Consider the following 13,967-nt stretch of genomic DNA (forward strand, 5'->3'; position numbering starts at 1 on the left):
CGCTGCTCGTCCGCAGGGGCGTCCCGGCATGAATGGGCTGAAGGGCGAGAAGGGCGACCCGGCAGACATCGGCGGCATGCTGGGCCTGCGGGTGAGCGCAGCTGGCCTGGCACAGGGGGTGTGGTGGGGGGAGAGGGGACCGAGAGGCTGGCTGGGGGCCTGTGTCCCTCCAGCAATGGGCACACGCATGCCTGAGCCGCTGTCCCTGCCCCTGCTGAGCTGCTGGGTGCCCCAGGGCACAGCCACAGCCCTGTGCGGGGACCTGTCGCACTGCCTGCTTTGCAGGACCCTGATGTGTCTTCTTTCCTCCCCCAGGGTCCCCCTGGTCCCCCAGGTCCCCCCGGCCCTCCTGGGCCTCCTGGCAGCATAGTCTATGACAGCAACAATGTGAGTAGTGCCACCGTAACCTCACGGCGGGGACCGGCTCACCGTGCTGTGGGCTCGGTGCTCGCCACCTCCATCCCGTTGTCATATGGAGGGGACATGCTGGCAGGGAGGTGGCTGTCCCCGAAGCTGCTTTCTCTGCATCCCCGCAGGCTTTCAGTGATGCCAGCCGTCCTGCACTGCCGGCCTTCCCGGGTAAGGGGGTGTCTGCACCCCAGCACCTCCCAGCGGCCCGGGGACCCCACCAAAGGGTCCCTCTGTCAGGGCAGTGGCCTTGACGCTGCGCCTCTGAGACGGCATCGCCCTTGTGCTCTTGGCAGGTTTCCACCAGTTCCCAGGGCAAAAGGGAGAGAAAGGAGACATGGGTGCCCCAGGGCCCCCAGGTGAGTGACACATCCCCCCGGGCAGAGGCGGGCGGCAGGCGGCTCGTGCCCACACCGCCGCTGTTCTCTGTCTCCCCAGGCCAGTTCCCCTACGACCTGAGCCGCTTCAGCGCCAGCCTGCGGGTAAGGCCTTCTCCCCGTGCCCGCTGCAGGGGTCCCCAGCCATTCGGGGCTGTGGGGTGCTCCCCGGCCACTCGTCCTAAGGACATGCTGTCCCACAGGGTGACAAGGGGGAGGCAGGTCCCAAGGGCGAGAAGGGTGAGCCAGGCAGCACCGCACTGTATGGCCCCAGTGTCATGGGGCCACCAGGGCCCCAGGGCTACCCGGGTCTGCCGGTGAGTACCCCACATCCTGCCAGTGAGTGCCCTACACCATGCCGGTGAGTGCACCATGGCACAGGGAGCAGCGAGGCTCTGGGTACTGCGCTGTGGGGGCGGCACCCCCGGCTGCTTTGCTTCAGGGATGCTCTCTCGCACCACCTAGGGTCCCAAGGGGGACAGCATCGTTGGGCCACCGGGGCCTCCTGGACCGCAGGGACCCCCCGGCATCGGATACGAGGGGCGGCAAGGCCCTCCTGGCCCTCCCGGCCCCCCCGGGCCACCCTCCTTCCCAGGCCCCCACAGACCAGGTGAGCGCCTTCCCCGCGCCACTGCCCACGGCCCAGGTTGGGGCAGCCCATCCCCATCTCACCTCTCTTCCCCCCAGCTATCAGCATCCCTGGCCCCCCCGGACCGCCGGGGCCCCCCGGGCCCCCGGGCACCAGCGGGACGTCCCTGGGGGTGAGTGGGGGCTCTGGTTGGGGCGGGTGGCACCACGCAGGGGCTGGCCATCCGAGCCATCTGAGCGCCCGGCGTGCTGTGCCCGCAGCTGCGCGCCCTGCCCACGTACCAGGCCATGCTGAGCGCTGCGCACGAGCTGCCCGAGGGGGGGCTCGTCTTCCTGGCCGACCGGCAGGAGCTCTACGTCCGCCTGCGCGGGGGCTTCCGCAGGGTCCTGGTGAGTCGGGGGACGGGTGGCACCGTGTTCGGGGGGATGCTTGGGCGCTTGCGTGGCGGCTGTGCGCTCATGTGCCGTGTCCTTGCAGCTGGAGGAGCATACCCTGGTCCCCAGCTCGGCACTGGTGAGTCCCCCATCCCTGTCCCCGCCACATCCCCAGTGCTGGGGTCTGGGGGCAGCACAGCCCCTGAGCGCTCCCTCCCTTCCTCCCTCCATCCCACCCCAGGACAATGAGGTGTACGACAAGCCGCCCAGCGTCCACTACGGGGGGTCCCAGCACCCCCTCCAGCCCCGCGGGCCCCTGCACCCCCTGCGCAACCACAGCCCCCCGCCCACCGCCCGGTCGTGGCGCGGGGACGAAGTGTTGGCCAACCAGCACCGCCTGCCCCAGCCGCCCCTGCTGCAGCAGCACGAGCTCCTCAACAGCTACTACGTTCAGCGCCGGCCGGATCCGGCCCCTGTGGCCGCCCACGTGCACCAGGATTTCCAGCCTGCTGTGAGTGCTGCCGGTCCCACGCCCCGGGCTGGGAGGTGATGGGACTGGACGTGGTGTCCCTCATGCCTGCTTGTCCCCTTTGCAGCTGCACCTGGTGGCCCTGAACACGCCGCTGAGCGGCGGCATGCGCGGCATCCGGGGCGCCGACTTCCAGTGCTTCCAGCAAGCCCGGCAGGTCGGGCTGGCCGGCACCTTCCGCGCCTTCCTCTCCTCCCGCCTGCAGGACCTGTACAGCATTGTGCGCAGGGCTGACCGTGCCACCGTGCCCATCGTTAATCTCCGGGTACAGCCCCGACCCCTTGCCGAAGCCCCTCGCCACATCCCCTGTGCCATGTCCGTCCTACATGGCACCACAGAGCATCCCGTCATGGGGCTGCTGGGAGCCAGGGCTTGGGGCTGCGGAGGTCCCGGGATGGGCTGACCCCCATTTCTGCCCCCCAGGACGAGGTGCTCTTCAGTAACTGGGAGGCTCTCTTCACCGGCAGCGAGGCCCCGCTGCGGGCTGATGCCCGCATCCTCTCCTTCGATGGCCGGGACGTCCTGCGGGATTCGGCATGGTGAGTGCAGGGATGGGGCTCCTGACAGGGCGCGGGATGTGGCCATGACCTGCTGCAGGCAGGCAGGCAGGGAGGCAGAGGGGACGGGTTCAGAGCAGGCACCGGGTACCACATGCTGCATCCCACTGCGGCCATCCCTGGGCACCGGGCACCCCGTGCCACATCCCACTGCGTCCATCTCCACGGGGACCAGCTGGGGTCCCGGCTCTGAGGCTTGGGACCAGCTCCTGCTGCGGCAGCCTCACCCCCCCCTCTGCCTTCCAGGCCGCAGAAGAGCGTCTGGCATGGCTCAGACGCCAAGGGCCGGCGCCTGCCCGAGAGCTACTGCGAGGCGTGGCGGACGGAGGAGCGCAGCACCAGCGGGCAGGCCTCCTCGCTGAGCTCGGGCAAGCTCCTGGAGCAGGCGGCCAGCAGCTGCCAGCACGCCTTCATCGTCCTCTGCATCGAGAACAGCTTCATGACCGCTGCCAAAAAATGACCCTGCTCACCGAGCGCTGCACGCCTCCCCGGGGAGGGTCTGCTCCCCGCCACGCTCCTGCCTTCGCCCCACTGGGTTTCTTCTCCCCCCAGACCTAAAGCCAAAGAGTATCGCAATCGCTGCTGCCCCGGCCCGGCAGGCGCTCGCCTCCACCCCTGCTGATCAGGGCAGCCGTGGGCTGGCTGCCTTCCTCCTCTTCCTCCTCTCGTACACCACTTCTCTTCTAATCCCTTGTGTTTAACCACTGCAGCTGTATCCTTGTGTCAACCGCCCACTGCTCCTCCCTGCTCAGATGCTCTTTTCGGGGAGGCTGGGTGGGGAGGATACACTGTAGGGAGGTTTCGGAGATGCCATGCTGTGTGCCTTGCTGGGAAGCCTGGGGCGGGGGCCCAGCCCCACACCGTCCTCACCAAGGAGCTGCATTGCCGGAGCTGTGGCATCTCCTGCCAGCCCAGGGAGGACCCCAGACGTCCCCTCCCCAGGCGAGGGGCTGTCCCCTGGCAGTGGTGCAGCTCCCCAGCGGCTCTTCTTCGGCAGTTTCCGTCCTCCCCTGGTAAGGACCTTCCCAGGCAGCCCTGCACCTCATCATCCTCACCTCTATCGCCCATTCCTCACCGGGCACGAGGTGAACCCTGGGGGTCTGGTCCCCAGTATCTACCCCAAAGCTCCCCTCCGGGCCCCCTCCCTTACTGCCACCCCTGCACAGGGCCAGGGTCCCATCCCCTCCGTGCACCCTTGGGACCCCTGGCTGTGCCTGTGCCCCTGCCCCGGGTGCCTCTGGCTTTCGGCACAGGTCAGCAGGGACCGGGGGGGTGCACGGGGTAATGGGGCAGCCCCCCAGCTGGGGCAGGAGTGGGGCAGCCCGGCGTGCCCTTGGCATGTGTTTACATGCGTTTGCGTGTGTGTGCGTGTTGACCACATGTGGTACCGAGGCCAAACACCACGAGCACCCGCCAGGCCACCGGTGTTGCACCCGGGGTGGCTGAGGCGGAGCAAAGCCAGTTTGCATTGGTGTGGGCAAATCCAAGGTGCTAAAAAAAAAAAAAAAAGAAAGAAAGAAAGGAAAAAAAAGATAAATCTGTAACTAGCTTTATATTATTGTATGGAAATTATTACCATAAAAGCTGTGCGAGTCACACGGCCTCTATTTCTTACAGTCTACTGTATTTTGTGTAATTAATGCAATTTAAAGCCTGTGGATCTTTATATTTTTGTCCGTTGTGTCCCATAAACCATTTTCTAAAGGCACTGAATAAAGAAACGTTATCCTCTTGTAGCCTGGCTCCACACAGCTCTGCAGGACGATGGGGAGCCGGTGGCCGGGACCCCCTGGGCCCCCACCGCTCCCCTCACGTGGTACCTGGTGGTGCTGCCCTGGGCACCCTGCCTCTGCTCCGGTCGTGTTTGAGGCCGTGTCAGCCTCAAAAAGGGGTGGGAAGAACAAGCCTCGGGGCTGGTTGCTGGCTCTGCGCCACGCCAGCATCCTCCTCTGCACCCAATTCGGGGCAGGAGCACAGCCCCCGGCCCCACGGAGCAGCTGGGGCAGAAGGTGGGTCCCTGCATCCTCAGGACCACCAGCGTGGTGGGAGGCAAAGCACACGCTGGTGGTGGTGACACTCATTTACCGAGCCACGACCCGCCACCAGGGCCAGGCGCCATGCCAAGGGAGCCCGTCCATCCATCTCTCCGTCCGTCCTGCCCGGCTGGGTGCTGACACTCAGGCTTCCGTGGCGTCTGCCTCTGGGCTCTTCTCCTGCACCGGAGCTGTGGCGGGGACTGGCTCCGGTGGCTGCGCGTGGCGGCTGTGCTGGATGCCCACACCGATGGCCACTATCAGGTAGGCTGCTGCCAGCAGCGTGAAGTAGCCGAAGTACACGTAGAACTGCAAGAGAGTGGTGCCTGCAGCGAGCCCCGCGCCTCCTGCGCCCCTCCTCCCGTGCCATGGGACCCCGGCCCTCCTCGGTGCCCTACCTGGGGATGCACGGAGAGGCCCAAGCCCCTCTTGTCGGCCACGATGATGGTGATGATGGTCTTCAGCACAGTGCCAAAGAAGGTGTTGACCCCAAAGACGAGCGCGCAGAGCTCTTTGGAAAGGGAGGTAGCAATCTGGAAACTGGGAGATGGGGAGGGTGGTGAGCGCTGGCCCAGCCACCAGTGGGGGATGGCAGCAAGAGCCGGCCCCCCACGCACCCCAAAACCCTCCCAGGAGGGGTCGGGGTACCACGCACATGGCGATGGGCACCAGGAACTGGTAGGAGCCACGGAAGAGGACGTAGGCAGCGTAGCACAGCCAGATGTTGCTGGTGGTGTTCATGAGCATCAGCAGCCCCGCCTGGACGGCCGTCACCAACCCGATCACCAGCGCCGACCACAGCGCCCAGCGGATCTTCACGTGGCCGGCCACAAAGGAGGCGATGGCCCCTGGGGGGTGGGGGACACGCACAGGGGACACCATGAACTCCCACCCCCACAGGATGCTGCTCCTGCGTCATGCCCTCAAGCCTACCGCTGCCACCTCCCTGATACTGCACTGCGTAAAGCAGTGTTAAGACTGCCTTCCCCAGGGCGTGCAGCAGGATGGAGGTGCTCCCACCCCACGTCCCCCCCGGCCCCAGTATCCCCAAGAGGACAGCGTACCCAGCAGCGTGGAGGCGGCGTCCACCCCGCCGTTGTACACCCGGCGGTTGTCCCTGGCCGGGTAGATCTCGTTCCAGAGGATCTGCACGTAGTACATCACCAGGTAGTAGCCGGCCGAGTTGAAGACCCACCAGCAGGACCAGAGCTGGAGCTGGGACTGCTTGGCCAGGGCGCACACCTCCCGCAGCATGCGGCACAGCACCATCTCCTGCCAGCCCCCCGCCGCCCTGCCGCCGTTCCCCCCGGCCATCTTGTCCAGCTCGGTGGGCGCAGCCCCGTCGCAGGCCGCCTCGGGCCGGTTGAAGAAGAGGCTGCGCTTGGGCCGCTCCAGGAAGAGGGTGAGGAGGAGGCCGAAGGTGACGAAGCCCAGGGAGACATAGTTGAGGGTGAGGAAGGGGACGCTGCCCAGCGTGACGCAGAGCTGCCCCAGCACCGAGCTGGTGAAGACGCCCAGGAGGACGGCGGAGCGGGAGTAGCTGGCCATGCGCTGGTAGCGGGACGGGGCGACGAGGGAGAAGATGTAGGAGGAGTAGGCGATGCGGGCGGCCATGGTGACGCCGTAGAAGAACTCCATCAGCTGCATGGCCAGGACGGAGGTGCCCAGCACCAGCAGCAGCCAGATGGAGATGTGGCTCAGGCTCTGCAGCACCAGCACTGGCTTGTAGCGCAGGTAGTCTGTCAGCAGGAAGATGGGCACCAGCACCGCCATGTAGGAGTAGCTCAGCACCGGCGTGATCACGTTGGTCACCTGCGGAGCACGGAGGGAGGCTGAGTGCAGGGCGCAGCGCCACCGGGCAGGAGACGTGGCCCTGGTGGGTGCTGCCAGCCCAGAGGAGGAGTGTGGGGCTGGGACCCCTCCTCGGGAGGAATTTGGCCCCTGTGCACTCGGCCAGGGGCCGGGCTGAGCCCCGGCCCCCTGCTGCGCCAGGAACATGGCGTTCCCACGGCGGCTGGGAGTGGGGCCAGCACTGCTTGGTAGGGGGGATCCTCGCCTAACCCCCTCGCTGCCAGAGGCCCCGGCGCTGCCCCCTCCCTGGCCATGCATCTCGGGGTCCCCCCCACCCCCAGCTGGCACGGTGGGGGGGACACCCAGCCCAGCAGTGCCCCGGCTCCTGCCCTGCCAAGCTCCTTGCACCCCAAAAAGCACTTTCCAGGCGTGCAGGGGGGAGAGCAGCCACCCAACCCTGTACCACTGGGCATTCAGCCACCCTGCTCTCCACCAGCACTGCTCAATCACGGGGCTGAGAGCTGCCGTGGGATGTCCTCGGCACCCCAGTCAGGTGGGGGGATGCTCTGGCTGGCCCCTGGGTGCCCATGGCCAAAACGGGGTGCGCTGGAGGGAGAAGCACAACTCACCTCCTCCCGTGTGAAGTTCTTGTTGGGCCCCAGCAGGTAGGGGGTGATGAAGCTCTCCCCGGGCCGGATCTGCGTCATGAACCCGTAGAAGCACAGGTAGAAGACCTGCAGCTTCCAGCGCTGGTCCGGCGCCATCTCCGAGGGCAGCTTCTTGCCATCATCCTGCTTGGGCATGGCGGTGGCGGCCCGGGCAGCGCTGCGGTGGGACGGCAGCTCTCGCCCCGACACTGTCATCTACACGGGCACTGCCGCGCCAGGCTGCTCCTCTCCGGCCGCAGGCACTCCTCGGCACATCGAAGGACACGCTGCTGCAGCTTCTGGGGAGAGAGCAGCGTTTGGCACAGGATCAAACTCCTCCGTAATAGTAACGCAAATAAATACCACTACCTTCTCGCCCCGGGAGATGTTCTTGCAACATTGGGAGCCCGCAGAGATCAAAAAAAACCTTTATTTTTGCAGAAGGAGGCCCTCCAGTTCGGGCGGTGTTTTCAAAGCACACATAAAGATCTGACGGATGCACGCGTCGCGCTGCTCTGCAGTGGGCTGCCCATCCTCCCCCACCCACGCCACCTCCCTTCTCTCCTGTTTTAAAGCCAGGGGGGTTTTTCCCCCTCCCCAGAGCAAAGCTCCCCTTTGGGCCGAGCTGCTCAGCACGTTTTCCCAGGGGCTGGGGAGGGCAAGACAGCCGAGCACCAGGCTCAGAGGTACAGAATGGGCAGTGCCAGCCCCAGCCGAGCACAAAATAACTGAGTTAACATGTGCCCAGCACGGGGCTGCCCGTGCTGTACGTTAGCTGAGGCTTTCGTGGCACCGGAGGCAGGCGGCTTCCCCTGCCGCACGCGGTGCCTGCAGGCATGCCAGGGTGCGATGCTCAGGCCATCCATCGGCAGCGGCCAGGGAGAAGCGAGAAATGCCCTGGGGCTGTCACGAGGTTCACGGTCTGATGGAGGATTAAATGCTCAAATCCCTGAATCTGGCAGTGGGAAAGCAGGAGGCCCGATTAGCAGTCACGGGATGGGGCTGGGGGAGGCAGGGCCCTGGATGAGCGTCCAAGTTTTTGGAAAGCACATCCAGGAGCTGCTTTCCCAGCCAGGCTGTCCCCAACGAGCCCACTCGTTCCATCCCATGCGGCCCCACAGCTCCCCACTCTCCTCCTGTAACATCCCTGACCCCAAAATGCCCTTTCCCTGTCTGCTTTTGTCTTCCTAGACGCGGGATTTTGCTACTTATTCATCTTCACCAAGAACACCCGTGGTTCCCCTTCCTTCCGGCCTTTCAAACCCAAACAAGGGAGGGGATGTGCAAAACCGAAAAAGAAGAGGGGCCCGCAGCTACCCGGGGGGGGGGGGGTGAGATTCCTTTCCCCTCCTCGCCCCCGCAGCAGACGTCGTGCTCGGCCGGAGACAGCCCCACACCCCGGTGCCCTCGCAGCACCTCTCCCTCCCTCCCACGCCTCAATGGCAGCACTCGTCGAGCGATAAAAACCCACATGCCGCCGTACCACGGTCTACAAACCCGATGACCCGCGAATTGTGGAACAACCGATCGCGGTTGCTCAAACACCCTGGCCCCAAATACCCGCGGGTCCGCAGCCCGTCCCAGCCCGTGCCACCCTGCACGGCGAGGCCTGGGCTTGCCCTGCTGGAGAGGTCCCGACGTCGGCACCAGGACTCGCCCGTCAGTCGCGTTCCTGTGGGTTTTCAGCGCTGGTGACTCAGCATCGTGCCCAGACCCCACAGCTGTGCAAACAGCCCCTACCTACCTCTTACACAGGCACACGCGGAGCCCGGGGTACGCCGTTAATCTCAAGCAGACGCAGAATTAGGGAAACTAAGCCGGCGGCACGACAAGCCCTCGCTTGCTCCAGCACGCCTGACATTCCTCAAGGGATCAGCGTGTTTCCTGAGGCCCACCCGGCACCCAGAGCCCAGGGAGCGGGGCTGGGGCTCGCAGCGCGGTGCTCCAACACCCACAGCCCTCCAGCGCCCGCACCACGCCACGCATGGCGGGACGAAGACACGGAGAGCAAGGGGCGAGTGGCAAAACCCCCCGCAGCGCCCGCCCCGCGTCCCCAGCGCCCGGGCAGCCTGGACTCTGCCCCGGCTCGGGCTCGTCACGGCGCTGGGCTGCCGATGTGGCCGGCCACCCCCTCCAGCACCCGCTGCCCACCCCGCGGGGCTGCTTCCCGCAGGGAGCAGGTGCTCGCCGTGCGCCTTGCAGGGGCTGAGCTCCATCCAGGAGGATGCTGGTCCCCTTGCACTGACTGCTCACACCCGTGTCGCCGTCCCCGCGGGGATGGCAGGACGCACGGACACCGCTCCGCGCAGCCCCCAGCCCCGGCTCCATCCCCCCAGCGCCACGCACGAGGGGGCCCCGCGGGATGCTCCCGGCTCGGGGGACCCCCAGCAGCCCCCCGGAGCCCTCCCCCGAGCCAAGCGGCTCTGCCCGCAGGTGCAGGGCCGGCAGGAGTCATCGCCCGGTGACCTTGGCCGGGGGACACGGGGGGCGCGAGGGGCACGGTCCGGGGGGACCTGCGCAAGGGGAGAGGGGAAAGCTCCCCCAAAAGCCCCCGCCGAAGGAACCCCTCTGGGGCGCTCCGTTGGGGCAGGGGGGACTACTTCGGGTAGCGGGGGGGATTTGGGGTGCGCGAGGGAGAGGAGGGCGATGGGGGTGCCCGGCCGTACCTGCGGGGCGGCGGGCATCGGGGCGGCGGGGCCGGCCCGCTGCCGCCGGAGCGGGAGAGGAGGAGGAGTAGGAAGAGGAGGACGAGGATTTGGGGGTCCCTCGGGAAATGTAGTCGCGCCCCATGTGCGCGGCGGCGAAGGGACTACAAGCCCCAGGGTGCAGAGGGCAGGAGGAAGGGGAGGAGGAGACGAGAGGAAGAGGAGGAGGAAGCAGGAGGGCAGGGCTCCCCTGTCCCCTCCCCAGCCACCGCTGTCCCCGGACCGTGGCGTCCACCCGCCGTGGCCTCCGGGCTGGTCATGGCATACCGGTAACCCTATAAACGGGGCTATGTGCAAAGCCCCATCTCTGGCAGCATCACCCGGAGAAAGCCAGAAACGGGCATTTCCCAAACGTTGCCCCCTGCGTTGCCAGCCTGCAGGACAGCTCTGCCTGCGCTGCTGCCCGCACGGTGCCGGGGGCATGGACGTGTCTGCCCCCAGCAGCCCCCAGGGGCATCAATGGGGTGAGACCCGGGTGTCAGCACAGCAGGAACCGAACCATGGCCCTGCACCGGGCCCGGAGGCAAGAGCACGCTTAGAGGCGAACGAGGAGGAGGTGGAGACCCCCCCCAGGAGCAGGACCCGGGGCTGGTGCCCCCCCTGTGCCCCCTCTCCTGGGACATGACGCAGGAGAGAGCCGGAGAGCATCCTCCCGCCCCCTTCCCTCGCAGTTACTCTGCCAGAAGCAAATGCGACCTGACAGGCCTCGGCTACTCCGCTGAAATATTTATACCCCTGCACCCGCCTGGCAGCACGGAACTGGGGGCCCAGTCTGGGCACTGCTGCAGCCCCCGTGCCCCACAGCACCCAGCCTGGGGGGGGCAGACCCCTTTGCACCCAGGGGCCTCCCGTGGGGATGTCCCAGTAACCCCTGCTAAATTTAGTTGCCTAGCTTTTTTCCCCTCCTTTTCTCAGCCAAGCAGACAGAGCCGGGATGTGTTGTTTAGGTGTGGGACGTGCTGGGTGGGTGCATCCCCTGCCAGGCAGCCCCCGTCCCCTGCCCTTCCTGCAGCCAGGGCTCTGGCTTTGCCACGGTGCTGTGTGATGGCTTGAACAGCAGCCCGGGAGAAATTGGGGTTTGCACAGAGGCTTCCCCGGGGAGTTCTTGTTTTACCTCGTCCCTTTGAAAGAGATGAGAGAGGCCTGTTGGGGCCGTTGGTTATCTGTAAGGGCCAGGTCCCTCCCTTGGGTGGCATCGCTGCCCATGGCAGGGTGTTGGAGTTAGATGACCTTTAAGGTCCCTTCTGACCCGAGCCGTTCTATGGGTCTTCCGTGCTGCAGGACCTGGGATCAGGATCCCCCGGGTGCGTGCTCCCTGCACCAGCCGGGGACACACCAGCGCCCTGGGGACGCTGGTGGGACCCTCTGCAGCACCGCCCGTGCCCCCCACCCAGTCAGCCCAGCGGCCGGCTCTCAGCAGCATCGCCCCACCACCACCAGCTCCCAGGGGAGCGGGGGCACCCCCGGCTCCATCAGCACGGGTCGGCACCCCCCGGGAGCGAAGGGCCGGCGTACCCCGCTGCCCTGCCGGGCTGCCGGTGGCGGTCCCCGGGAGGCAGGGAGGGGAGGGCCGGGCATGCAGCGGGCAGGCAGAGCGGCAGGACGGGGGGGCTCAGCTCGCCGGGGTGGGCAGGGCCTGCGGGGCCGGGCAGGGCGCACCCAGCTCCCGCTGCCGCCGCGCTCGGAGCCAGCCCAGCCGCGCCCGGCCGCCTCCCCCCGGCCCCTTCCCCAGCCTCCCCCCCCCGCTCCCCTGCCCCTCTCCTCCCTTCCCGGCCCCTCCTGCCCCTGCCCCTGCCCCCGGCAGCCCCCAGCCCTCCCCGCCTCTCCAGAGTCCGCCCGGCCGTCGCTCCGTCCGTCCGTCCGTCCGTCCGTGCGTCCGTCCGGGGGGCAGGTAGGAATTCCCCCCTTCCCCGGGACTTTGCTCCCCCGGGGGTGCCGGGTCTGGGGGTGGCGGGTCCCCCGTGGGCAAGGTGCGGGGGCAGCCCCCTGCTTTCTGCCGGGACGAGGATGCCCTCCCCGGGCAGCACTGCTCGGGGAAGGTGTCCCCGACCCCCGGCCCCGCTGTGTCCCCGCCGGGGCCGTGCCACCTCCCGCTCGCTCGGAGTTTGCTGGCCCCGGATCCCATCCCGGCACGCTGCTTGGCTCGGCGAGGGCAGCTCCAAACAAGCCCCAAAGCGCTGTCCCCACGCCGCTGCAGGGGGAAGCACGCGTGGGCCCTGCAACGGGTGGTGGCAGGGATGCTGTGCTGCTGCTTTTCGGGTGGGCAACAAAGGCACATCGAGCCCCCCGCTCTGCATCTCCAAGTGCCTGCCGAGCAAACTCCTCGCCGCACCCACAGCTGAGGCCAATGCTGCCCAGGCCTTGGCGCAGGGGGGAGGAAGAGGGCCTGGACCCCTGTTTTTTGGAGCACACGTCTCCGAGCGCCCTAGGAGGTCGGGCATCCCGCCTCCTCTGTCGGCCGCAGCGCTGCAGAGCGTCCCCACCCCGGTGCGGATGCTGCATGGCCCCCCGGGAATGGCGCAGAGCCCCGCGTCCCGGGGTCACAGCCCTGGGGATGGAGAGCCCTGTGGGAGGTGAGGAAGGCACCCCAAATCCCTGTGAGCTAACCCGCGCTTTCCAGGAGGATTTATTTCCATCTGGGAGGATGTGATGGGGAAACCCCTGCCCGAACTTGTGTTTAAACTGTGGAGGTGCAGCTCTGCCACGCAGTTCCAGGCAGGTGCCAAAACCAGTGCCAGCGCCCTCGGGGTGGGTCAGAAGATGCTCAGCCCTTACGCTCCGGGTGCAGCCAGGACCCCGTCTTGTTTCCCTGGGCTGTGCAGAGGCCCCAGGAGAGCATGGGCTCATTTCGGGGCTGAAGCCCACTCCCACCCACCCGTGGGTGTGCCAGCCCCCGTGTGCTGCAGCGGGGCACTGCAGGCGCTGCTGCCTGCATGGGGTCCCCAAGCTGGCCCTGCAGAGAGCCTCGGGAGGGGAACACGTAGCGCTTCCCCCTCCCTTTCCAGCCCCTCACAGGCAGGCTCTCACCCCACCGTGGCCCCTCTTTTCTAGCTCCTTCTTATCACAGAAACTCCGAGTGTCCCCAAAGGAGCTGGCTTTTCCCTCCAGGAGTGACCACATTGCTGTGGGACAGCATTTCCAGGAGGCAGGTCCCCCCGCTTTGGGGAAGGCCCGTCGAGGCTGTGCCCACTGCTGGGGAGCCGTGGCCAGGGGGTGATACTTGGAAGTGATAGAATCAAATGTTTTCCTTAGAAAACAACAAAATGAAGCACTGTGAAGTGTCTGCCTTATTTTTGGGGTTGCTTCTGCCTGTTTGTCCAGCAAATCCTCGCCCCTAGCCCGAAGCCCCCAGCCAGCCAGACCAGGCTGGGGTTCCCCGCACTGCTCTGCTGGGGTTGGGATGCTCAACGCCTCTCTGTGGCTCTGACCTCTAATTTACCCATCTCTGGCAGTTTCTGGGGGTTTGTCACTGCTCTGCCAGGGCTTCCTGCCACCCATCGCTGGGGCCCTGCATGCGTCCCCTCCCCAGGAGGGCGGCTTTGTCCCTGGGGTGCAGACAGCCCTCGTGGCGATGTCTGAGGGCCCTGGAGCTGGCGTCTCACCAGAAGGGGTTAACCCCGGAGCTTGTCTCGGGTGTCCTGCTGCTGGCTGCTTTGCATCAGGGTGCGGTAAAAGCTTTTACGCCTTGGCTGGCTTTCAAGGGCAGAGGCTGGAGGATGACTCACGCTCCCTTGCCGCCGCCGCCACCGCCGAGGAGCAGCAAACCTGTTGTGCTGACTTCCCCAAGCCAGCGGTGGGCGGGCGCAAGGTGATGGCTTCCTGAAAATGCAGACGCCTTGAGGGCCCCCGGGGTGCAAGCAGGGGGCTGTCCCCGGGGGGTCGGGGTGCAGCACCCACCCGTCCTGCAGAGAGGCAGCACTGGGTGCTGCCCAGCATCCCTCCCTTCGGGCTGGCGGG

The 13,967-nt window shown here is 66.8% G+C and overlaps 3 protein-coding genes across 44 annotated transcripts in view; 2 read left to right on the plus strand and 1 right to left on the minus strand.

The window, feature by feature from the left end:
- The window catches only part of COL18A1 (collagen type XVIII alpha 1 chain), a 23,669-nt gene extending 19,099 nt beyond the window's left edge, over positions 1-4,570 (plus strand). For all 5 annotated transcript variants that reach the window (XM_040561265.1, XM_040561266.1, XM_040561261.1 and 2 more), the window contains exons 28-41: positions 17-91; positions 316-387; positions 537-579; positions 705-767; positions 847-890; positions 989-1,102; positions 1,251-1,395; positions 1,473-1,546; positions 1,635-1,763; positions 1,852-1,887; positions 1,990-2,259; positions 2,345-2,542; positions 2,701-2,816; positions 3,081-4,570. In XM_040561265.1, the coding sequence (XP_040417199.1) occupies positions 17-91; positions 316-387; positions 537-579; positions 705-767; positions 847-890; positions 989-1,102; positions 1,251-1,395; positions 1,473-1,546; positions 1,635-1,763; positions 1,852-1,887; positions 1,990-2,259; positions 2,345-2,542; positions 2,701-2,816; positions 3,081-3,294 (1,593 nt within the window). In that variant the 3' untranslated portion in view covers positions 3,295-4,570. The remainder of the gene's footprint in view (positions 1-16; positions 92-315; positions 388-536; positions 580-704; positions 768-846; positions 891-988; positions 1,103-1,250; positions 1,396-1,472; positions 1,547-1,634; positions 1,764-1,851; positions 1,888-1,989; positions 2,260-2,344; positions 2,543-2,700; positions 2,817-3,080) is intronic.
- SLC19A1 (solute carrier family 19 member 1) lies at positions 4,371-10,134 on the minus strand. 4 transcript variants are annotated; one of them, XM_040561268.1, is made up of 6 exons: positions 9,972-10,134; positions 7,288-7,604; positions 5,932-6,679; positions 5,523-5,715; positions 5,266-5,407; positions 4,371-5,176 (listed from the first exon to the last, which is right to left on the minus strand). In XM_040561268.1, the coding sequence occupies exons 2-6, from the start codon at positions 7,519-7,521 to the stop codon at positions 5,012-5,014; spliced, it is 1,482 nt and encodes a 493-aa protein (XP_040417202.1). In that variant the 5' UTR covers positions 7,522-7,604; positions 9,972-10,134; the 3' UTR covers positions 4,371-5,011. The 4 variants fall into 4 exon arrangements, with proteins under 4 accessions (XP_040417202.1, XP_040417203.1, XP_040417204.1 ...); XM_040561269.1 differs by lacking the exon at positions 9,972-10,134 and adding an exon at positions 9,050-9,371; XM_040561270.1 differs by lacking the exon at positions 9,972-10,134 and adding an exon at positions 8,866-8,955.
- A 1,727-nt stretch (positions 10,135-11,861) lies between these two features.
- PCBP3 (poly(rC) binding protein 3) overlaps positions 11,862-13,967 on the plus strand; it is a 49,618-nt gene continuing 47,512 nt past the window's right edge. For 33 of the 35 annotated variants that reach the window (XM_040561617.1, XM_040561625.1, XM_040561641.1 and 30 more), the window contains exon 1: positions 11,862-11,901. The gene's annotated coding sequence lies outside the window, so the exon portion shown is untranslated. Of the gene's footprint in view, positions 11,902-13,721; positions 13,819-13,967 lie in introns of those variants that run through there. The other 2 variants (XM_040561615.1, XM_040561649.1) reach the window with 2 other exon arrangements.

Source organism: Cygnus olor, chromosome 6, assembly GCF_009769625.2.
Source record: "Cygnus olor isolate bCygOlo1 chromosome 6, bCygOlo1.pri.v2, whole genome shotgun sequence".
In the NCBI taxonomy this organism is placed as follows: Eukaryota; Metazoa; Chordata; class Aves; order Anseriformes; family Anatidae; genus Cygnus; species Cygnus olor.